The 24,195-nt window shown below is 30.9% G+C and overlaps 2 protein-coding genes across 8 annotated transcripts; both read right to left on the bottom strand.

Annotated features, from left to right (window-relative positions):
* Nucleotides 1-1,258: 1,258 nt before the first annotated feature.
* On the bottom strand, nucleotides 1,259-6,167 carry LOC137821374 (uncharacterized). Of its 7 annotated transcripts, none has more exons than XM_068625927.1 (12): nucleotides 5,885-6,167; nucleotides 5,749-5,796; nucleotides 5,603-5,654; nucleotides 5,450-5,523; nucleotides 5,230-5,357; nucleotides 4,682-4,808; nucleotides 4,381-4,529; nucleotides 3,965-4,279; nucleotides 3,720-3,872; nucleotides 2,400-2,525; nucleotides 2,110-2,177; nucleotides 1,259-1,650 (listed from the first exon to the last, which is right to left on the bottom strand). In XM_068625927.1, the coding sequence occupies exons 1-12, from the start codon at nucleotides 5,907-5,909 to the stop codon at nucleotides 1,596-1,598; spliced, it is 1,320 nt and encodes a 439-aa protein (XP_068482028.1). In that variant the 5' UTR covers nucleotides 5,910-6,167; the 3' UTR covers nucleotides 1,259-1,595. The 7 variants fall into 7 exon arrangements, with proteins under 7 accessions (XP_068482028.1, XP_068482030.1, XP_068482034.1 ...); XM_068625929.1 differs by having other exon boundaries at nucleotides 1,259-1,600; XM_068625933.1 differs by having other exon boundaries at nucleotides 5,450-5,480; nucleotides 5,553-5,654; nucleotides 5,885-6,068.
* A 4,244-nt stretch (nucleotides 6,168-10,411) lies between these two features.
* On the bottom strand, nucleotides 10,412-12,736 carry LOC137821684 (GATA transcription factor 21-like). Its single transcript, XM_068626395.1, has 3 exons — nucleotides 11,938-12,736; nucleotides 11,302-11,682; nucleotides 10,412-10,954 (listed from the first exon to the last, which is right to left on the bottom strand). The coding sequence occupies exons 1-3, from the start codon at nucleotides 12,109-12,111 to the stop codon at nucleotides 10,589-10,591; spliced, it is 921 nt and encodes a 306-aa protein (XP_068482496.1). The 5' UTR covers nucleotides 12,112-12,736; the 3' UTR covers nucleotides 10,412-10,588.
* Nucleotides 12,737-24,195: the final 11,459 nt, after the last annotated feature.

The raw sequence follows: 24,195 nt of genomic DNA, 5'->3' as shown, positions 1-24,195 counted from the left end.
GTCCGGTTTACAAAACAAGATAATAGTAAAATAATGAGAAACTTGAAACTCTATCACACAAAACATGAGAAACTTCATTATACTATAATCTCATAACTCTCACAATATTATTCATCAACATAATTATCCTATGGGATTGAAAATCATACATGTTCCTGCTAGGGAGATGAGACCTAGAGAACTATTATAGTCTTCTTCTCCTTCCTTCGGTCGGGCAGATGACTGGGTGATGAGTTGGGATTCTTCTCGTCCTCCTGCTTCTCCTTCGGCACTCAGTCGTCGGGCGAACACCGGATGGTGGGGGTACCTGCGAAAGCACTCCGACACTCAAGTCAGTAAAGCGAGTGATGGTGCTCTGGTAGGTGAACAGTAATAAATGACATACCTTATTCCTTGGGATGTGCGCTATTTATATTATTCTAATGGGCCTACCTTGTTGGGTCCGTTTATCGAGGTGGATATCACTTAGGGTTGCATTACCTAATTCTTGATGATGGTTTGAACGTTAATTGTAATATGGTTCGGCCATCGGCCATGTTCCCATGGTATTGGTCGGCCACCGGCCTAATCCTCGTGGTTTCGGCCGTCTCGGCCAAGTGGGTCGTCGGCCTCGTCCTCTCGACGGCCTCGTCCTCTCGGCCAAAGCTCTTAAGCCTCAGCCAGGTTCCCCAAGTGTCGGTCAGGTAGACTCGGCCTCGGGCAGCCAGGTGGGTCCCAGCCTCGTCCATACCGGTACAATACATATTTTAGTGTTGAATATTTACAATTATATTAAATAAAAAAACTAGTAATCATCCTTTTTTTTTTATTTAAATACTATTGTAAATATTTCACATAAGTAAAATAAAAACACTATAGTAAAAATATTTTTAATATGTACTTCCAACTCATTATAAATAATTTTTTTTACAATTTTTCATGGAAGATATGACTCTCATGATTAATAATTCGAGAATCAATATTAAATATAATTGTTGTTTGTTTAGTTCTTGTTTTTGTGAAATATTTTTAGATACAATGTCAAAATCTTCTTCTCCTCTTGTACAAACTTGATGTTTGAAAATGAACAATTGAAAATAGAATTATACATGGAAGACAGACAAAAAAGAAGAAGAAGAGAAATTAAAGAGTTTGATGATGCCATGAGAAAATTTTAGGAAGATAGGTGCAATTTTGAAAGAAGAAGAAGAGTGTCCAAAAATTCCTCTAACTATGGATGCTATGATAAAAATGAGCAAAGATATATAAGCATTCAATATGAACAAGGCGAATCTTTTTCAATAAAAGAACAAAGTAATTGAAATCTACTCCATCCGTGTGGAAAATGAATCTAACTTTCCTTTAAGTCTCTCAACGAAATTGAATATGAATGTTTATGCTGCAATTTTTTAACATTTAGTTGCTATGCACCTCTCTCAGCAATGCCATATGAAAGATGTTCATCAAGCAGGATTCGATTGCTTTAAATTTGGCTCATTATCTGAAACTTGCAAGTTTTTGACTTGATTGCAGCCTGTAGATGCTTGTGATATATCAACAAATGAAGAATTTGAGAATTGATATTTCTTGAACTGATTCTCAGGCACTCTTCTTCTTCATTCTGGTAAATTCAGAAAGTTAAATACATCATCCCTTTGCCTCTCTCCATTACTACATAATACAGAGATAAAGGCACTTAGAAGTTCTTACTGAATTATGGACAATAATTTCTTAAAAAAACTCAGTGTGCACATCTTTTTGCCAAGATGGATGTTAGAGAGGAAGGATTCAAACATCTATGATCCTTGCTAAGATTATCTACATCTAGCTATGTAGGATGATTGTAAATCTAAGTCCATAATTCTTGCTTAATTTCTATTAGAATTTGTCAACATACAAAAGGAAGAAGCAGAACAATTTGGAGTATGCTGGCATAACTAGAAACAATTGTCACAAAAGGTTGCTCCAGACCACAGTAATATGCTATGAAGCATGATTTCTTTAACAAAATCCATAAATTGTGCCAGCAAACAGGGTAAAATAGAATAAAACTAAGAGGTTCATAACATGATATAATTAACAGGATCAAAGTAAAAGAAATATAGCTAAGAAATCGCCTAGTTTTCATACCTCTTTCTTCTTTTTCTGGTTAGTAGAACAAGTAATCCAAATCCTATAATGATTGCAACTTTCACTACCTGAAAAGTGAAGATGTGGAAAAGGACATATAAGCATATTGTAAAATAGAGGTACAAAATAGATAAATGCAACATTGTTTATTGAAACTCATTGCTTACTCGGGAGCTGTGATACAAATATCAAAATAGTGATAATTTACCTGGAGTACCACTTCCAAGGTCTAAAATTAAAATTTTCACGCTAGACAACAAAGATTTTCTTAATTGAAAGTAGATAATAACCTGATTAAATGGTCCTCTAGAATTTTCATCTCCATTGTTATCAGAGGTCTTGGGCTCTGACTCTTTGATTTCCACTATCTTTTCATGCTTGCTCCCCTCACTTCCAGTTCCAACATGTGCTTCCTTCTGTTATACAAAAATAAACAAAATATAATGTAGTCAAATTGATTCTATTTCACAAAAATATAAGAAGAAAATACATAATTTGATTCTATTAGTCTAATTTCCAGTTTATACGTTGAAATCCACTTGAGGGTGAGCCTTGGCGCAAAGGTAAAGTTGCATCTTCTAAGGGTAAGAATAAGGTTGCATACAATGACAATAATTAACCAAAATGTATCAAAATATACTTCTATATCTGTCTCACATCAGCAATATTGAAATTAAAGTCAATGATTAAACTCAATTATGGTATATGTGACAATTATTGTATCTGAGATATTGTTCATTTAGAAGACATTGTCGATTTGGAAGCTTATAGTTTTATTATGGTTTTGTTTTTAAAAAACGTATAAAAAGGTTAAGGAGGAAAATGTATTTAAAGTGTCTGTAATCTTGATTTTAAACCGATGTAAAACTATTGTTCATATTGGAACAACTCCAATTGAGATATAAGAAGAACGGAGATTTGTTTTAAAATCACTTTTTCATTTTCCTGAAGACGAACCCTAGTTCCTCTTAGTCCTCATCTTGGAAGAATGGAAAAATGGATCTAAAGACAAATCTCCATTCTTAGACTTCGATTGGGAGCTTATTGCGGTACGCTCAATTGTTTCACATCGTTTAGAAATTAAGGACAAAAACAATTTAAATACACATTCTTGCATCCTTTAAGAACTAAACAGTGATAAGTTCCAAGCTTCAAAACAGAGTATAATTTAAATGAGGTGATTTTATCTTAATGAATTTACTATTAGTTGTTAAAAAATCATTCTTAGTCATTTGGTAATATCCAGACTCCAGAATTTTCAAAGAGAATAATATTTGTTGTCATGGTAAAACACTGAATCAAATTTTTGTGGTGAAACACTGAACATTTCCCCTCCTTTCTCTTCCTATTATTTTATGCATGCAGAATCTTGCTTGGAACTGAATAGATTGTAAAGATGGTTATCTGAATGTTTCTCATGCATCTTTACAAGAAATGTAATTGTTTTATTTATTTTTCTCTTCCACTTTACATGTTTCTATTGTACTTTATATACTATGAATTTTTTGCCTGCTGAGTAAGTTTGTTCAATAGGAGATACATAATTAAGCAGGTTAATTTACTCTCATCTTTCTCCAATATATGGTGGGGGCATGTTTCAAGTCTCTTACCAGGGATGCACTTTTCACCCTTTCATTCAAGTCTGCTGGCTCTGTCTTCTTTGACTTATCTCTCTCCAAATGCTGAGTCTTGGATGAATCTCTTCTTTCATTTGAACTTTCTTGCTGTTTTGTTGGAGGTGGTTTAATCTGAGATCTGGTATCCTGTTTTAAGACAAGTTCCATGTGAACTCCATTTGCTGAAGAGTTTTCAATAATATGGTGATGATACTGTTAAAGCACAACTTTGACTATACCTGAGCCGGTCCACCTTCAAAGGCACTTATCATCTTCCTCACATTACTTGGAATTTTCCCAAGTGAGGCTCTCTTCTCAGAATATTGAAGGCCACCTTCCTCTTGATTTGGTTGTATCAGATTACTAGCCGGGGCATCATTTTTTTCTGAGCCAACCAAAATTGCAATTTTATCTGAACCAATAGCTCTCTGAGGATGTTTCTCAGATGGTGACTGATCAGCAGGCTTCTTACCCTTGTGTTGTGATTGAGTAAAAGTAACAGTTTCTGACACAGGTTTTGTGGATGAGGACTTCTTATATTCATCTGCAATGTTCTAAAACATGTAAAATGACCATTAAACAAAAAAACAGTATATTTTCCAGTGTATCCTTGTTGGGATAAAAATAGACTCAAGCAAATCAGTTAATCCTTAACTGGCTTTAGCTGTTTCTGGTCAAGCTGAGTCCCAGCTACATTTCTAGTATCAGATTCCTTCTCTTCACGTGAACCTGCCAGATCTTGCAATCGAGAAACGGCTTCTTGTTGAAGGTTTTTCTTTGGTGATTCTTGAGAAGATGGAGCACCTAAAACATCAGGAAAGAGCCTTTGAGGGAATGTAGGATGTCATTCATAATAACTACTAAGTTTCTGTATATTTTACTCACTAAATCCTCTTATTATTGCATTTCTGCTTTCAGTTTTCATGGCTTCTTTAATCAGCTAAGTAAGATCAAACCTGAGACCTCATCATTTCTGCGGAAGGGTAATGCAGCATTGCCAAGAACAGCTCTGCTGTTGCTTTCTGCTCCTCTTCGGCCACTACTAAGAAGCTCATCATGTTTTTTCTTTAATGCAGATTGTCTCTGCAGAAGTAAATATGTGACAAGTTAATTTGGAGGAACACTAATAACCACAACCTCAAATACTGTCTCTACAAGTTAATAACATTCAAAGATTGCAAAATATGTGTGTTAACATGTGGTTATCTTTCTAGAATGTGGATTTAGATATAACTCAACTCTTTGAAATTGACTTACAAGATGATATTTGTGCATTTTTAACACATCTCCTCATGTAAGAAAGTAAACATTTAGACATTTAGGATATGAAACTAAATATTCATGGATAGTTTGATAATAGATTACATCACAGGCCCAACAACAATCATAATTAGGATATAATTAGTACCAAAGCAATAACTGACTGAGGCATTTAATATGAAATGCTGAAGAAAGTTCATAAGCATAGTGCATTCCAAACTGTGTACGAAAAATGAATGAGTACCAATGAACGAATTCTGTCTCGCTCTTCATCACTAAGGATGAATTGCAACTTCAAACGCAGATGGCCACCCCCAAGTGGAAATTTGTCTTCCAAAACACCTTTTTCTAATATCAACTTTATCTGAATACCTGCCATTTGTTTTTTAGTTCCCATTAGAAGAACTTTCCGTGTCTGATTTTGAAAAGGCCAATTCAAATAGGATGTGTACTGAAAAAAAAACCTGTTCGTGATATTTCATTCCCCTCAGCATCCTGAATTTTGAAAATCAAATCATCACGGATGCTAGTTAAGGGGCTGAACAATACAACAGAGCAGATTATAACCTTGAAACTGTTATGGCCCCATATCACATAAACAAGGTATACAATCTTACAAAGATAAGTTTTCCTTGTCATTCACTTGGTACTCTATTCTCCCCAATGAAGCTGCATGCATTCACCACTGAACTTTGTTATAATTGGCCTTAGGAATGTGCTTAAGGGGAGAGAGATAGCAACAAATTCAAAAGCAAGAGCATACCCCTTATGGATGTTGTTGAAGATAATGGAAGATCCATGAATTCCAGTACTGTAAAAAAGAACAGAGAAGTTAGAAAAAACCACCTCGGATTCAATGCTTGAAATATTGCTTTACTACTCTAAATGAAAGCTAGTACCTGAAACCATGATGGTTCCTGGCATTGCAGGAAGAAGAATTCAGTAAATACAGTAACTTATTAAGTTAACAGAACAAGAGAGAAAGAAAGAGAGAGATTTGCTTGACACTAGTCACTATTCTCAACTCTAGACTCCGATCTAGGTTGAGTGCTGAAGCAAAGCATTGTGTTCATTGACTCTGTCGGTTAAGTGATGGAAGAATGGATATGGTTAGAATCCAATGAAAACAGCTTGTGTGGTCCTTGCAACCTTAGAAATATTTATTAGCCATATAAGCTTGATAGAAAAAATCCCATTTTGTCTTGTTTGTTAATTTGTAAGCCCTTTATTCTCCTTTTACTATTCAAAATGAGAGTTTTTTTATTATTTTATATAAAAACTAAAATTTTATGACTGAAACAAGCTTGTCAATAAAAATTTCCATACTTTTTAACAGTGTTTCTCTTACATACTTGGTTGTTAACATTCATGTTGGTTCAGTAATAAAGGAATGACACTCATTTATTCAATAGGACTCATGGTTTTATAAAAGTAAAATTGTGTTGAAATGAGTGTTTGAGAGTGTATTACTGTCATGATATAAACTGTTAAGAAACGAAATACAAATAACTGAAGCATGTAGTCACAAAATGGCACTTCAAATTTGTGACAGGTACAAAACTGTGATGGGTTCAAGAGGGATTTTAACTTTTAACACAGCTTACCCTTTCTCTCCCTAACTTTTTTGCTGTTCCTCCTCCCATGAATCTCCACTCAGTCTCTCATGTTTCCCATAGCAAGAAAACGAGATCAGCTGCAACTAATGAAACAAGAATCATGGAGGTTTCCCCTCTAAACTGAAGCAAAGTGTGTGAATTAAACTTTATTATGTAACATAGAAATCAAACAAAATCATGTACTTGGTCAGACATTAACTGATCCCTAAGTTTAGGATAATACAAAATTCAAACAAACACAGAGTTGTCTTTTAACCAAGTTTCAGTAACAAAATCATCATTCTTGTTAACTCCCTAAACCTACTAGGGATGGTGCCTTATGACCAACATATTGACTTATTGTTACCTAGAGCTTAAACTTTAGACTTATAATGCTCCTTCACAACGTATTTGGTTAGACATTGACCAATCCCTAAATCCCCAAATGGTAAAAAACCAAACAAACACAAAGTTGTTTTTTAACAACTTCTGCATATCTTTTAAACATTAGTACAAAATTATGAAAATAATTACTTGATTAATTCAATTTTGACTTTGAATATTGAGTTAATTGACCATTAGTGTTTGCCTTCACATTGCAATGGAAACATATTTTGAAACAATTAAAAGAGAAATATAAGAGACCTAGTAACCTCTCCATTCGAGTTCCAAAATGTTCTAGAAAAAATTGTATCTATTAATCCAAAATGTTCTTTGACTTGGAGTTATATTTTTATACCATACCTTTTTTCATGATATTTGAAATGTTAACTTTTTTTATTTTTTAATTGTAGTTATGACACATAAATTTTATCCCTACTTTAGTAAAGTACTCATGTTCAAATAATAGATAGAAAAATTAGTTTGAATTTATGTTAACAAGTCATCTTGTTCAACATTCACTCAAGCAATATTAACATTTTTAAACAAGCATCACGTTTGAATGACTATTGACGCTCAAATGAGATACGAAACTTAAGCTATAATACATATCTTGTCTCTTTAATATTTTTTTTTAATATTTAAAATTATCTAATTATTTAAAACTGAGTTATTGAATAATTCAAAAGCATGCCTTAGAATCTTAAATAAAAAACTTTGGAAAGTGTTTCTTGTGATTTTTTGTGATTAATACTAAATATATTAATATCCATCATAACATCTATTTCCGTGCGATAGAAGAAATATTTAATAATTAAATATGAATCTTAATACATTGATTGTTATAACATGATATTTAATGATAGAATATTTGCTACATATAAAAAAACATATTCAATAAATATTCTTAGAATTTATTAACAAAGAATTGTAATAAAGGACTTTTAGAATTATGTTACATAAATATTTGATAGGAGATGTTTTACTTGTTCATAAATCCTTAAAATTATTAATTTATTTTTTATTCTATAAAATGTATATTACTTAAATAGTTTTAACTATTATATTTTGTTTTACTTAAAGTTTATAATCAAACAAAACTTACATTTACTATTTTATTAGGATATTACATTGATCAATAATTCCCCATGGATATAATAACTCTTATTTACTCGTCTCAAAACTACAACAAAACTTTAATGCTTGCTAAATAAAAAATTATTTATCCTGTGAGACTTCTACAAAGCTCCTTCATCTTGATAACACAATATTTTCAAACATTACACTATGACAACAACACTTATAATTTAGATCTTTTAAGAAACTCCCATTTTAGAAAAGTAATATGACATGGTGAAGTTTCAAATCAAGAATGTACTCTTATCTATAATCTTGGTGTTAATCTATAAAAAAAGTATTTCAATTAAATATCTCAATGTAGATATTTTCAAAAAGGAATGTAATTAAGATTCAGGTCTTAAATTAATAATTGAATCTTATACAAGACTATAAATCTTAACAATAAAAATGTTAAATAATTAAAATATTTTATGGTGTAAAAAGTTGAAGGGTAAATAACAAAATTATAAATTATAAACTTATTACAAGAAAATTATTAAATATAAACTAATTTTATATACCAAAATAATTAGTTACTATTTAATTAAATTAGAGATCATTTTATAAACTAAAAAAACTATTGGTATCTAAAGTAATTTTTATTCTTAAAAAAATTTTATAAAACGGTTTTAAAATTGATATCTAACCATTAGCTACCAAGATTTTAACTACTTACTACTTTATATTCTAAATTAGTTTCTATTAGTCTTTTAGAGACTAATTTAGAATCTAAACTATTAGTCGCTAAAATTTAGGTAGCCAATTTAGATACAAATTTAGAAACTATTTTATAATTTTTTTATTAATAATAGAAACCACTTTAGATACGAATAATTTTTTAGTCTCTAAATTATAATTTAGAGACTAATTATTTTTTATCTATAAATTTAGTTATTATTTAATGATTTTCTTGTAGTGTATAAAACCTATTTAAAGTAGAATAAATTTTTTATCTAAGTGTTCCTTATAAGATTTTTACATAATAAATCTTCTAATTAAAAAAATTAAATGACTTCTAATTTTTTTTAAGTTGTCTATGAATATCTACAATTATAATTATGATTTATTTTAGTTGTAAGAAATGTATTACTCTTAAATCTATAACATTTTAAAGTGATTTTTTTCGGTCATTATCACTAAATATATTTACTTTATAAGCTAAAAATGAAAATATTAGGATTAAAATAGGTTTTTAGAGGCTATGTTTGTTTCTGAGAAAATAGTTGTTAGCTTTAAAATCCTTACATATATGTTTCTAGTACTAATTATTTTATTTTCTTAAATTGCACTACAAGAAATTCTTTAAATAGCAACCAAAATTAGAAACTAAAATAATTAGTCACTATATTAAAAAAATATTTTTATCTAAAGTGGTTTCTATTATTAATAAAAAATTATAAAATAATTTTTAAATTGGTCTCAATTAGTCTCTATTTAGAATATAAAATATTAGTAGATAAAACTTTGGTAACTAATGGTTAGATACCAAATTAACTATTTTATAAATTTTTATTAATAATTGAAACTACTATTGATATCAATAACTTTTTTTAGTCTTTAAAATAGTCTTTAATTTAGTCCAATAGTAACTAATTATTTTAATATTTAAAATTAACTATAATTTGATGATTTTCTTGTAATATTTTGATATTTCATATATATTACATAATTTATTGTTTTAACCAATTACCATGAGTCTTTCAAAAGGGATTTGGCAACAGTAGATCATAAACTATCATTTAATAAAAAAAAAGGTTTATAATTCTTTGTAGTTATACATTATTCATCTTAAACACATCTCAAACTAATGTAGGATTTATCTAATTTAATTTTGATATAATTACATTGTTGGTGTAACCTGAACTTGTTCATATAAAAATAACAATGACCAACTTGTTCTTTTTAGTTCCTAAGTGATAGATAATATAGTTTATTTGTAAAGTAAAGATTCATATTTGTGGTAAACATAAGAAACTTTCTGTTAAGTACTGTTCTTCCTCTAAAGTCAAGACTACTGACATTAATTTTGAATGCAGACAGAAGTCCTAATCTGAAGTTCAATCCTCTAAAGGTCTCATGGGACACAGAAAGTTGTACCCAAACATGAATTTTCACTGTCATTGAGAAATCTGTTAGCTGAATATGAAATTGAAAACTTCGAAGATAACGTTAGAAGAGAAAGGGAGCAAAATAAATCTGTTGATTTCTCATCTGAAGATCTTGCAGCCTGCCATAACAATGTCGTTAAACGTCACCTTTAACTGTTAGGAACTTTTAAGCTTGAAATCTTAGTCACTCCTCATATAGTAACTTCACCATAACAAAATAAACTAAAAGTAAGAGTTCATGATGAATCAAATTATTGGAACACATTACACTTTTATTTTGTATTTGTCTTCTTGCTCAAAATCCATCATATAAAAAAAAAATAACTAGAGAAAACCACACCTCATCATCATGTTATCAGTTCCCGTACTAACCTCACTAACACTGAACATTTTCATAAATCTAAGTGATATAAAGATCTGAGGGGAAGCCATGAAGTAATCCATGAGACAAAGCCATGAGCAAGATTGCAGCCTCTTTTTCATCCTGAGGGAAAACTTGTTGAACAGCCGAGTTGTTGCTCAATCTTACTGTCAAATCCTCAAATGCACGAAACCTCTTTCTATTCTTGGCAGGTTTACGCTTCTTTTTCAACAGTGCTGGTGCACCCTCAGTTTTGGACTTTTTCCCTTTGCTATGCAACTTCTTCCCCTTCTTCATTTCAGATTTCTCAGCCTTCAACCTGTTGCTTCCATTTGCTGTAGTTGCAGCTGCAGCAATGGCGCGCCTTTCCTTCCTTTGTCGAATTCCACAAGCATTGCAAAGTGACTGTAACACCAAATTAAAATTTCAACATCAATTATTTGTTTTTCTTAAGATCCATTGTTTAATTCAAAGTATTCTACTTGCATTACTACTATAACTGTCAATTTTTTATATGGGTTGATCACCTGAAACTGAAGTTTTTCTTATGTGATAAAAAAAAAAACTTGCATTACTAGAATAACTGTCAATTTTTTAGTTTCTAACCAAATTAAAGAGTATATGTATTTTCTTGGTTGTACATCATAGAAAGTTTAGTTATGATTGAACACAGTTATGGAAAAAGCTTAGAGAAAGTTACATGCAAAGAATGTTGTTAGAGGTTTGAAGAGGGAAATAGAGAAAATATGTACCTTTGGACCTTTTGGTCCACTCCTCCAGAGAGGGGTCTTAGTAGTGTGGCAATCAACACAAACCCTAAGAGGGACACTGTTCTGGTTTGAAGAAGAATTACAGTTACTATCATCAGTGACTAGTGGTGACAGTTCTGGGTTTTTCTTTTTATACTTGATCTGCTTAGAGCTGGAGATGTCTGCTATATCAGAATCTGTTTCATCTGAAACTATCATTTTCCGCACCATTCTCATTTTTGAAGACATCGTTGAACTATCTTCACCTTTAAGATTGTCACAGCCTTCTTCTTTCTTCCAAACTCTCAGCTTCAGATCACTTCTGTTTTCAATCTTTTCTACTGGATGATCCCATGATCCACTGGAAGGAACAATCTTCTGGGCCTATAGATCACATGATTAAATTCATCAAAACAAAGATATAGATTACCAATATGATATGTTCTACTTATAATACTCTATCTATATGTATAACTATAAATAAGAAAAGTTAAGCTTGTTGTTAATAAACAATATATACAAAATAACCACTTCAGATAGGTGATCTAACAAAGAAACAAGCTTCTTGTTGTATCTATGTGTATACATAAGAGAATATATTCTAGCTTCAACAAATAAAAACTGTATATAGATTCATACCTCTTCGTCACTTTGAAAGTGTTTTGATTCCCAATAGCAAAATCCTCCTTGATCTTGATCTGGGTTGAAGAGAATAGAAGTAGATAAAGAAGAGGGTTGCTTGTGTGTATGATCTTCTTCATTAAGATCTATAAGCATAGGAGAAGACACTGAATAACGATAAGTTGGTATCATTGGTTCATGCACTGCACACAAACCAAGTCAAGAGAGAGAAAAAAAGAAGGGCGAGCAAAAGATCAGAGCCACTGCAAAGCCTAACTTTTGTCCAGTTTATATTAAAGAAAGAGTCGGAGAAGGAAAAGGAAGAAAAAGGAAAGAAGAAAAAAAAAAGCAATAAAAGGCAAAAAGGTTCTGATTCTGAACGTTTCTGGTATACGAGCCATGGTAAAACTCGTCAACAGAAGATTGATATTACAGCCTAGCACCACCTTAGAGCTATCACTATAAGACATTCACGTGACTTGGAAACATAGAAAGCAGACAAATCGAAAAGACAAACTGATTCAGGAGAGTGTGGATTGCTATTCGCCTGACCCCAGCAGTATGACAAAAACCCTAATTGCACAGTTTTCTTTTTTACCACTGTCTGGATGAACCTTTAAACCATGGAAGAGATATGGTAGCCACACATTATGATTTAGAGATAATGTAGTCACACATCACTAACAATAATTTGGTCACAAGAATAAACTTGTGGCATGAGTCAAATGTTTTTCCACCAAACATATATAAGTTTTGTCACCTAGGACATAACTAACTATTATTGAGAAGAGTTTGACATATATAGAATCTGCTCTTTGTAAAATGAAGATACAGAATCAGTCAGTTATGTAGGTTCAAATCCATTTGAACATGTCGAATGAATATCAGAAATTTGAATTGGTTGTGATGTAAGCAATTATTATAACTCTAAATATCATAATTTCTTATTATTCATCAGACAATTTTGTTTTTTAATTTATCACAAATAGTTATTATTAGTAAATAAATTATAAAAAAATATATGTTTGGGATTCTGAACTTTTAGTCAACATTGATGCATTTAGTCCCTATGTTTTATATGATCGTATAGTTTTTATTTATGGACACATATGCACAAAAAATGCACAGTTATCTTACACTAGAGTGAATCCTAACTTAACCCGTGTCCAACATCTCTTCAAGAAATAAATTAGGACATTTATGAACCTAAAGAGAAGAATATTTAATCAATTGTAAAATATTGAATTTAATAATAATTTTAAAAAAATTAACTTTCATTTACCATGTCAGATTAATGTTAAGTCTAAAATAAAAACCATATGACTGTTATTTTTAGACTAGTTTCTAGTTTTATTTTCTTTGAAGATTTTTTCTCTTGACCTGAGTGATAGAACCTTGTAAAAGGAAAGTATAAACTTCAGTTATTGCAATGTAGATTTACCTTGTAGCTTATGATAATGAATGAATTAGTTTTCTCATTTTATAATTCTATAATAATTTTAGTATGCGAGATTTACTCTTTATATTAAGTTTTAAGTTTGCACTATTATTATTATTATTATGTCAGGAGAAATATTATGGGTTTCACAATAAAAATTGAACAAGATATAATAATGATTCTAAAGGGTGTGTTTATAGTTGTCAAAAGGTAAAAAAAAAAGGATTTTTATATATTAGAGTGTTCAATAATGATTGTGCATGTATTTATAGCTAGTCAAATGATATAAGATTGAAGTTGTGACAGCTGAGGTTTGACACATAAATAAGAGGGTTTTCATGGAGTAACTTTAGAGTTATGTGATCATTCCATACTAAGAAAGTATCAAAAGGCTGAAGTTTGAGACTAGTAAGCATGTTTTGACAAATTGTTCAGTATGCTCATGTAGACCTTTGGTTCAATACGAGATCAAACCCATGGTAAAAGGTCTTATTTCTTCATTATCATGAACGATTACTCAAGGGGGTGTGGATCTATATCTTGAAAAGTAAGACTAAAACTTTTCAAGATTTAAGGAGTGACACACTATAATCAGTAATCAACAGGGAACCAAACTCAAAGTATTTAAGACAAGCAATGGATTGGAGTTTGTTTTACTGGAGTTTATTGACTTTTTTTAGAAAAAAAAGTATAAGGAGACATAAGACAGTTGCAGATACACCACAACAAAATGGACTAACTGAGAGGACGAACAAAACCATTTTGGAGAGGGTGAAGTGCATGTTGTTAGGAGATGGATTGCCTAATTACTTTTGGGGAGAAGTTACAACATTATTGTCTACCTTACAAATAAGAGTAAATAATTTATTCTAAATTATATGACTCTTATGGGATAATGAGTGGAAGGCCAACAAATTACTACATCTTAACATTTGAACATGTCAAGAAGCAAAGACCGAAAATTGTATCTTTATTGGATAAGCAGGAGTCGAGGGGTATTAGTTATTGAGTTATAGGTAAATAAGAAAGGGATGTAGTTACAAATGTTGAAGAAATATTTGCAAATGTTCAAATCAAGGTCTAGACTCTTTTTTTTAGTCAACAAATAATAAATGAAATTAAATGAAACACTTCAGAGATGTTTCAACCCTTATACAATTGTCAAAACCATACCTCCTAACTTACAATCTAAAAGCATTACAAACCAACAAAATACAAAATAAAACTAAGATGAAGGACACTATTTTGCAGATTATGCAGGCAAAACTGCATAGTTTACAAGACCTAGACTTGATCACTAATAAGGTACTCAATGCTCATTTTTCATATTCAGATGGTTCCTAGTCATAGGCCTTGTATTTTAATGGTGTCACAACAAAGTGTGTAGTTTCTTAGGAGTTTGTTAATGAATATAGTTGAGTAGGTGAATTGTTTAACAAAGTATGATAGGGTGTGGGGGTAAAGCAATAATGGTTAGTATTTATGGGTAAACTTAGTATGGAATTTGACACACTTATCTTGGTCTAGGATTGTGTTTTGGTTGCCTATTTTTATATGTTCAGTGTTATTCAGGTTTATTCTTTTTCTAGAGGATTAAGGCTCTTCCTTCAGCTCATGTCACTGTTTGGGGTGATTGAAAACAAGATTGCTACCAAGGTCAATCTGGAGAGACGAGAGGTTCAGGTTGAGAGCAATCTTTGTTGTTTGTGTAGAGTGTCAGATGAGTCGACAAGTCATCTATTCTTCAGTTGCAGAGTCGCTTAGCTAGTTTGGAATATTTGTTATGCTTGGTTAGGAATGAATTCAGTAAATCTTTTCTCTCCTGGGTCACATTTCGAACGGTTTAAATTCTTTATGCGACCACTTCAGTTGATCTTATTTTAGGTCATGTTTGGATTGCGTTGATAAACGAGATTTGGAGACATAAGAATAATTATTTATTCAACGGATGAGTGATAGACTATTTTGAAGTCTTCTCCTTGGCACAGGTTAAGGTTTGGTCTTGAATCTCGTCAAAAGTACCTTTCAGCGAGTTTCTCATTCTCTGATTGATGCCTAAAACTCCTGGTATGTATATACTCAATTAATAGTTGCTGATAGGGTGACGAGGTTGGTTTTTGAAGTTTAAGTCGCTTTTTAGCTAGTTGTGACACGTAGGCAGTCAGAATTTGTTTGAATTGTATGTCTCTTTTGTTTTGTAAGAGAGTTAGATCGCCCCTAAAGTGAATCACATTTATTATAATTTTTCTTGTTGATAAAAAATATATTTAATGATCTCATGGAAAGTATGTGGAGTAGCAATAACAAAGTTATGGAAAATCTTATTATGAGAAATGGAAGAAGAAGGTAGGTGGAGCAAATGATGAAGACAATGTACACGCTCCGCTGATCCTCTACATATATATCTATTGGTAGATTATTTCATAACTCTTATTTTTATTTTGTTTTGTGGAGGATAATACAACCTTTACAAGGTAGGTGAATATAACTATAGATAGTTATAGATGGAGCTCTAGGATCATTATAAGAAAATCATTAAATAGAAATAATTTTAGAGATAAAAAATAATTAGTTGCTATAGTAATTAAATTAGAGACCATTTTAAAGAATATAAAAAATATTGGTTTTTAAATTAATTTTTATTATTGATAAAAAGTTCTAAATTGATTTCTATTTAATGATTTTCTGGTAGGAGATGTATACAAGTTTTTTTTTGCAAATAAACCTGTAATTTCAAAAAACTTAGATCTTAGTTTATATATATATATATATATATATATATATATATATATATATATATTATCAGCAAAAAGGTTGAATAACAGGAACCACTTAAGGGGTGGTTCAACCTGTACAGCCCGTTGACTTTCAAGACTAACCCGTACCAATTCAAAACTAACCCGTACAAATTCAAATCTAATCCGTACAAACTAAAAACCAAACCCAATACAATCTCTTTGCAACCACAACGAGGGCAACAAAAGCTTAGAACAACAAACAACCCAACCGAAGGAGTAACTCGCTTTAGGATCAATGCACACTCAGAGTAAGTAAAACTAGCAGAAACAGTTTTAGAAGTTACCCAAGACCAAGCCTTTAATTGTGCCAAAGTGAACACTTCCGAAGGATCGATCACCCCTCCTTGGAAAATATGTTTATTCCTGTGCTTCCATAATTCACTAACTATAACTATCCAAACACAATTCCAAACTACATTAACTTGGACAGGAGCATTTAGCAAAATAAAATGCAAGTGAGCTGTTGGGACAACATGGTCAACCGACGCAATCCCTAACCATTTATAGCACTGATTCCAGACTAACCAAGCAATCCTGCAGTCAAAAAACATGTGTTTTGTCGACTCCACAGTCATCCTGCAAAAACTACATAGATTGGTATCCACCAAAACCCCACGTCTCTCCAAGTTAGCTTTTGTGGCAATCGAATTAATCAACACCCTCCAAGCGATAATCCGTGCTGAGGGCAAAGCAGTAGTCTTCCAGAGGAAGACAAACACACTTTTTCCCTCAACAGGGCCTCTTAAAAGATCATAAGCAGATTTTACCGAGAAACCACTATCCTTACCAGCCTTCCAAACTCGACTATCTACAGAATTCAAGATAGGGGTCTTTCTATGCACTTCTTGTAACAGTTGGACTTCCTGGCATATTTCCCGATCAAACAGACCTCTCCTCCAAATTAACTTCCACTCCCATCTATCATTAACCCACTCCCCACAAGACTGTAAACTACCTTCTTTATTACCACAGAGAACAATCTTTTATTTATTTATATATATATATATATATAATATAATATCAATCTTAAATTGATCTACAAGGTCTATTTTTAAGCAAACATTGAATGTCTCCTACAACAATGTTCATTTATCCTATAAAAATAATCCTGCTTTTTTCCCTCTTTTAGGTGTTGGATTGAAATATAATAGTATTTTTTTATTATTTTTTTTATCAGCAAAGAATAAATAAAATAAAATGAGACACTTCAGGGGTGTCTCAACCCTTGTACAAAACCCCAAAACCAAGTTTTCTAGTACCCTGCCAACCAGGAATCCGACAGACACTACACTACAGATCAAAGATAAAATTTCAGACAAGATACAGAAACCCAACAAATACAGTTACCTCACCCCACCAAATATGTCACACCCTCAATCAAGAACATATACCCAACAACTAAATACATCTAACAACTAAAACATAGTCTTTGGCAACAGGTTGAAGTACCGTACCCAAGTGTCAAGCACAACAAACCAATACAAGACATAACATCAAAACAACTAAACCATATATTTGTAGCAAGCCGAGTACAAAAAAACCAATTACTAACAACAACAACCCAATCCTACAAGGAGGATGCATAATTTAGTCAGTTAATATAATTTGGTCTGTTATTACCAAATATTAAATATAATAGTATTAATATATTATTTTAGTAATAATTTGGTCTGTTATACATTCAATTTATTTTTCATTAATTTATCCATTTATATTATTATCATTAAAAGAAAATAAATATAAAGAATAGTAAAAGATAAAAAATTTAACCATTCCAATAAATAAAATATATAGTAGAAAACCATATATAATAGTTTACAGAAACGAAACATTCATTCTAATTTTCTTAATATATATATATATATATATATATATATATATATTAAAAGAAGATTGCATGAAGGAAGGGATGAAAGAATGATATGGGAAAATTGATATTAAAATGGTGATGTTGCATTTGGTTGTCTTTCTGTGTGTATTTAGTTTTGTTGTAGTGATGGTGGGGTGAGGAGAAAGAGTTGCATGAAAACACCTTCTTCTGATCATACATAAGCATGGTCCCTGCGCCACAAGATTTTCTGAATCTTGTGGGGTATGTCAGACACAACCTTTTAACATCAACTCTCCATAATAACCCTTTTTTTTCTTTTTTTTTTCATGTTTATACATCATTTCTGACTAGAAAACAAATAATAAACAAAAAATGGTGATCTCCTTTTCTGACTTTAAGTATTTCTTAACAACAAAGGGATTTGGTTTTGAATTTTGTATATTGTAATATAATTACATTAAAAATCCACTTATAGAATATATACATATATATAAAAGATTGAGTTAGAATAAAATTGAAAAAGGAGAAAGATAAATCTTGAGTTTGTATTTTTTTTTAATTAACATTTACGAGTTAAAAACAATTAATAGGTTGATGAATATGGTTAATAAATAAGGTAAATTATAAGTTGATATTTTATCATCATGAAAACTTATGGTTTAGGGAAATAATATATTTGCACAATAATTCATATTTTATACAATTGAAAGAGACAAGAGAAATAAAAGATGTTAGATGAAGAAATAAATACTCAAAATTGTATGGTATAAACAACAAAATTATTAAATAAAAATTAATTTATAGATAAAAAATAATTATTTAATAGTGACTAAATTATAGACTATTTTAGAAATTAAACAAAAATTGATTTCTAAATTAGTTTTATTATTGTTAAATGATTTCTAGATTTGTATTTAATTAGCAATGAAGGTTTTTGCTATCAAATTTAGAATCTAAATAATTGGTAGTGAAAACTTTGGTACCTAATTAGATACCAATTTATAAACTATTTAACAATGATAGAAACTAATTTATAATTTTTTTTTTAATTTTTAAAATAGTCTCTAATTTAGTTACTATAGTAACTAATTATTTTGGTCTCTAAAATTGATTTTTATTCCATGATTTTCTTGTAGTGACAATTTATTGGAGAAGAAAATATTAAAATTTTAAAATTTTAAAAAATTAAAAAGTAAAATTAATGTATAAATACGTTGTGTAAATAATTGTTTTACTGAACACAAGTTAATAATTTGTACTCAGGCAGGGGAAGTATTTCACATAAGGAAAAGTACAAAGTTAGATACAGGGATGTATTAATTTTACCCTAAGATAAACTGATTATATTCTTCATACATCAATCTTAGTAACAAGTAAGATCAAATACCTTGAACAAAATTTGAGGATAATATTTAAAAAAAATATGAACCGATTTTAAAATATTGAATTAAATTTAAAATGAATTTCTTTATGATATTAAATTGATTGGTTTTCTCATTTAGGATAAAATAAACTTGTTGGACTAAAAGACCTCTTGGATAGGTGTTCAGTTAATGACCTTATCTTATTCCATTAAGTGTCAATTCAAAATGAAGTGTGATTTTGGTATTTAATGTTGATTTTAGTGTGCAAAACTTGATTCAACCATGTAGCATTTGGTGTCTCTTGTGTGTAGTTCTCTCCAATCATGATATTGACAATGAGGAGTCGTGTACCTTAAGAACTGAAGCCTCTTGTTTCTTGATGCCCTGCATGTTCAAAGTTAGTAATTTTGTCTGCATATTAGGTTTTTAGTTAGTCTAAATTGAGCTATGCAAAACTGTTATGCACAACACAACAAAGTTCTTGTGTTGTATTTTAATGCCAGTGAAATGCACAATGTTCTCCTTGTTAGAAAGATGATATCTAGAAAACTATTGAGAGAATTCGTCTTTTTCTTTTCTATCGAGTGGTCGGTTGATTTTTTCTCCAAATTTCTTGCTACTCCTTCCAACCTCAGCTACTCCTGAATGGAAAGATACCTGCAGAAGGCACTCCGACGCTAGCAAAGGGGTACGACACTCAGTTGTCAGAGCACAATAATAAATGACGTCCCTGTTTCTTGGAATGTGCGCTATTTATATTCTTTTAATGGGCATACCTTGTTGAGTCAGATTAGTGAGGTGGATCGTGCTTAGAGGTGTATTACTTAGTTCTTAATGACCGTTTAACTTCACTGACCTTGTTTAACGTAATTGAACCAAAAGTGTGGATCAGTCCACACGGACATTGGACTCTCAATCGACTTAATTATGGAAACCAAGACATGGTATTGACCGTTCGACCTTACCCGTATACCTAATTTAAAGAATTTGCATCTCTTGATAGGTATGAAAGATGGGAGAAGATTTTTGTTAATTTGAAGCATGATGTTGAGATGTGTTAAGAAATTGATAATATGGTATTTTGAAGGATAGTGAAGTAGGCTCAGTATGTGAGTTGTAAATCACTACTCCAATGGGTGAAAGGGACAGTGATGAAACCGTTTTTTGGTGTCTGTAATAATACGAAGTAAGTCCAAAGTTTTGGTACTTTTCATTTCCTGTCTGTGGCCCCCTCCATTTCTCTCTCCTTATATATCTGGGTATGACTGAGGTATGAAACGGTAAAATACTGTGCTAACCATTCAAATAAAAGATACTTTTTACTTAATAACAATGTATATAAAAAAATTTAGGAAATAAATTTTAAGTTTATTATATATATTATAAAATATCCTTATTTATAATTGATGTGTAATTTTTAATATAAATATGAAAAAAATAACTAATTAACATAATCTGAAGGGTGTAAGAAAAAGTTGTTAAAGTAGGAAGATTGAAAAATACTGATATTTGGGATATGAGTGGACATGGAAAGAAAGGGAAAGGGACAACACATGAACGTGTGACTCCGTCCTAGGGACACCATTACTTTGGATTCTAGATTTATATAAATAGGTAATTGATCAAAGAACTATGTTTCAAATTATAGTTTATAGTGGTATAATAAGCTTTCATACTCTATTTTTATAATTATTTATAAATAAATATAATTTATTTATGTATATTTTTTTAACATAAAAGTTTTTATCTAGTTTTTTATATTTTTTTTTATATATAATATATGATTGTTGTTATTTCAAATATCAACTTAACTCTTTGTTTGAAATGTCAAAACATTTTTAAAAAAAAACATAATTCCCTGTAGGAACTTCCACTTCTATGCCAGTTTCATAGTACCTCGTCCGTCATCTCTAGCATCACTGGTACAACACCTTCCACTTCTACTGTTATTGTCACAGTTTGTACTTAAGCGACAAAGGTGAGTGAGGTTTTCTTTATTTCTTGTTGTGGCGGAGACACTGAAAGTGGGAGGTGTTATAACAGTAACGTTAGAGGGTGGGGATTGTTATGGTGGTGATGTTGAAGGTGAGGGCTGCTACAATGGTAGCGTTGGAGGTGGAAGTTACTGTGACTGAGAAGAAGAAGAGAGGTGTTTAATGGAAGACACGAAGAAAAGGATAAAACTGTTATTTTACTTCTACTGTCGGGAAGAATTACCCATTGTTTTATTTTGTCCATAATTTAAAGAGCAGACATAAAGTCCAAAAAGAAAAGTTATCAAGTAGGGTGGAAGCCCAATAAAGCAGCATTTTCTTATTGCATTCCTACATTTTTCTTATTGCATTCTTATATTTTTCTTCCTGTACCCTACAATATTGTGTAAAAGATAAAATTGTTCCTAATATAAAATTGTATATTTATTTTTTTATTCTGGATTATGAAATTCGGTAAATTTTTGGATTGGCGCTTCTGGTAAAATTTCAGATTGGCGCGTCCGGTAACCTCCCGGATTGGTGCTTCTAGTAGTACACGAATGACAGTGTTAATCCAAAACAAAAAAAATGCAGAGCATCCATAATTGAGAAAAAAAACCATTTCGGATTCGCCAATCTGTAATTCAAAATATGCATTCTAGATTCAAAAATCCATAATTGAAAAATAATTCTGGATCCCCCAATTCGTAATAGAAATTAGACTTCCAGATTCAGCAATTTGAAAATCAACAATTTGTACAAATTTTGCTTATGGAACACCCCCTAATCTGGAAAGCAACATGATTCACTTCCGGATTGACAAATCCGTTACACACTCCCAGATCCCGATTTAAAAAAAATGGTGAAGTTCAATTTCGAGATTTAAAAAATTGTGGGGTGCAGAAAAAAAATGTAGGAGTACAAGAATAAATTGCCTAAAGTCTTCAAAAACGAAAGAAGACTCTCATCTCCAAATTTGATTCAGACATAACTCGCTTCTTTTTTTGTGTGAAGCAGTATCAAACTACCCAACAAACATTAACTCTCCCTAGAAAGAAGGTGATTCAGTCACACCTTCACCTTCCAGTACGACTACCTTGTTACGATTTCACTCCAATCACTACGCGGTTACGTTCATAAAGAAAGTTATTTCTTATTTCCTCTCTCACTCCCATAATATAAAAAATTACCTATATGCTCTTACCATGATATATTTGAAATATATTATAAATTATATAATCTAAAATATAATTTTAAATTGAATAATTTGAAACAAAATTTCATAATTTAAAATATATTTTTAAATTATATAATCCAGAAAATAGTCTAAATTGACAATACAAAATAGAATTATGTAATCTTGTTTTTGGATAATGTTGAAAATAAAATTATGCAATTTAAAATATAATTTTAGATTACATCATCTAAAATATGATAATATTAAATTAGATAACATAGTCATGGTCTGAATATTTTAAAGGTGTCTCAAATTATATTCCAGAATATAATTCTAAATTGATGATAAAGTATTGTGGGAGGTTCACCTTGCTCTTTTTTATATTACGGGGCAATTGCTTCCGCACCCAATGATTTTAGATTTGTATACAATCAATTTTTTGAATTTTAAAATTATTCTTTATTTCAAATCTAAAAATTCAGAATTAAAAATTACAAAAAAAATAATTTCAGAAAACAAAATCCAAAAAATATGTTGGATTTTGAAAAACTACAGAGGGTATTTTGGTAATTCGTATCAGTGATCTAAATTTATTGTGGAGGAAACAATTGTCTGTTATGGGATTGGGGAAGAAACTTTAGAGGTGCAACCTAAATTGAATGAAATATTGGGCCTAATATCTTGCAGCACTCAGAAAACTTTGAGGGTGTTTCTCCCTACACCTCCAACAAATCACTTCCTGCACCCCATTTTTTTCGTAAAAGATCATTGTATCCCTTTTAAAAGTGACTTCCAGAGTACTCTTTCCCAAAACATACTTTATGGAACAAATTTTATGAATTTCAGATTTATCATTCTGAAAATTAAAAATTAAAAAAATGTGTTTCCAAAAAAATATTCTGAAATGGTTTTTTGTCTTCCAAATTTCCTATTCTGGAAACACACTTTGTTTATGGAACCATATTCCAGAAACACCTGTTTCTCACGAAATTCCTATTCCAGAATCACCTAAAATTATCAAAGATAATTCTGATATTTCAAAGAATGTAGGGGTGCAGGAAGAAAAGTTAGGGGTGCAGGAAGAAATACCCAAACTTTGAATAGATATGAACCCAAATCACTATCAGGCTTGTTGTGGAAGAATGTTTGGGTTTCTAATCCGCACCCACTTCAAAGATATGTTAGAAAGTAGCAAATAAGAAATTAGAAGATTCATAAGAACTTGCAATGGTGCATTATTATTTGTTGACTTGTGAGGTCTTTTTGATGGGAATAGGATGTTGCAAGTTGCAACACTTCTCTTTACTCCTCTTCATCACCTAACTCAAATTTATTCATTGTCCCACCACTCTCTTTTCCAACCCACAATCATAAATACCCCCACCTAGTCAAACATCAAAATTTCTCATACACCTTTCATTAAAATCTCAATATTTTCGAACAATTAATACAAAGTTAGTAAATACAATTCATGAGTTAATAGCAGCTAAACACTGGTGAAATTAATTTTTTTATTCAGTCAACTTACAAAAATCATTGGTAAAATACAAGCATGTTTCATATGAATAAAATAAGCTATACAATAGATTAATTGTGTATCAAACAAGATAATAATAATAATTGGTAGGGAATAGATAAGAAGGTGAATGAAAAATGTGTTTGCCTACTACACTCCCACCAAACCAGAATAAACAA

Source organism: Phaseolus vulgaris, chromosome 9, assembly GCF_000499845.2.
Source record: "Phaseolus vulgaris cultivar G19833 chromosome 9, P. vulgaris v2.0, whole genome shotgun sequence".
NCBI lineage: Eukaryota > Viridiplantae > Streptophyta > Magnoliopsida > Fabales > Fabaceae > Phaseolus > Phaseolus vulgaris.
The sequence above is the reverse complement of the archived record's forward strand: the minus strand, read 5'-3'. Positions and strand labels throughout refer to the sequence as shown.

What these genes read in the sequence shown, in the direction of transcription:
- LOC137821684 (XM_068626395.1), bottom strand. Translation starts at nt 12,111, where the DNA reads ATGATACCAACTTATCGTTATTCAGTGTCTTCTCCTATGCTTATAGAT. An exon ending in ACTTTCAAAGTGACGAAGAG is followed by an intron (nt 11,683 to 11,937) that starts GTATGAATCTAT and finishes TGTGATCTATAG; the next exon opens with GCCCAGAAGATTGTTCCTTC. An exon ending in GTGGACCAAAAGGTCCAAAG is followed by an intron (nt 10,955 to 11,301) that starts GTACATATTTTC and finishes TTGGTGTTACAG; the next exon opens with TCACTTTGCAATGCTTGTGG.
- LOC137821374 (XM_068625927.1), bottom strand. Translation starts at nt 5,909, where the DNA reads ATGCCAGGAACCATCATGGTTTCAG. An exon ending in CAGAAATGATGAGGTCTCAG is followed by an intron (nt 4,530 to 4,681) that starts GTTTGATCTTAC and finishes CTGATGTTTTAG; the next exon opens with GTGCTCCATCTTCTCAAGAA. An exon ending in ACCAGAAAAAGAAGAAAGAG is followed by an intron (nt 1,651 to 2,109) that starts GTATGAAAACTA and finishes TGTATTATGTAG; the next exon opens with TAATGGAGAGAGGCAAAGGG.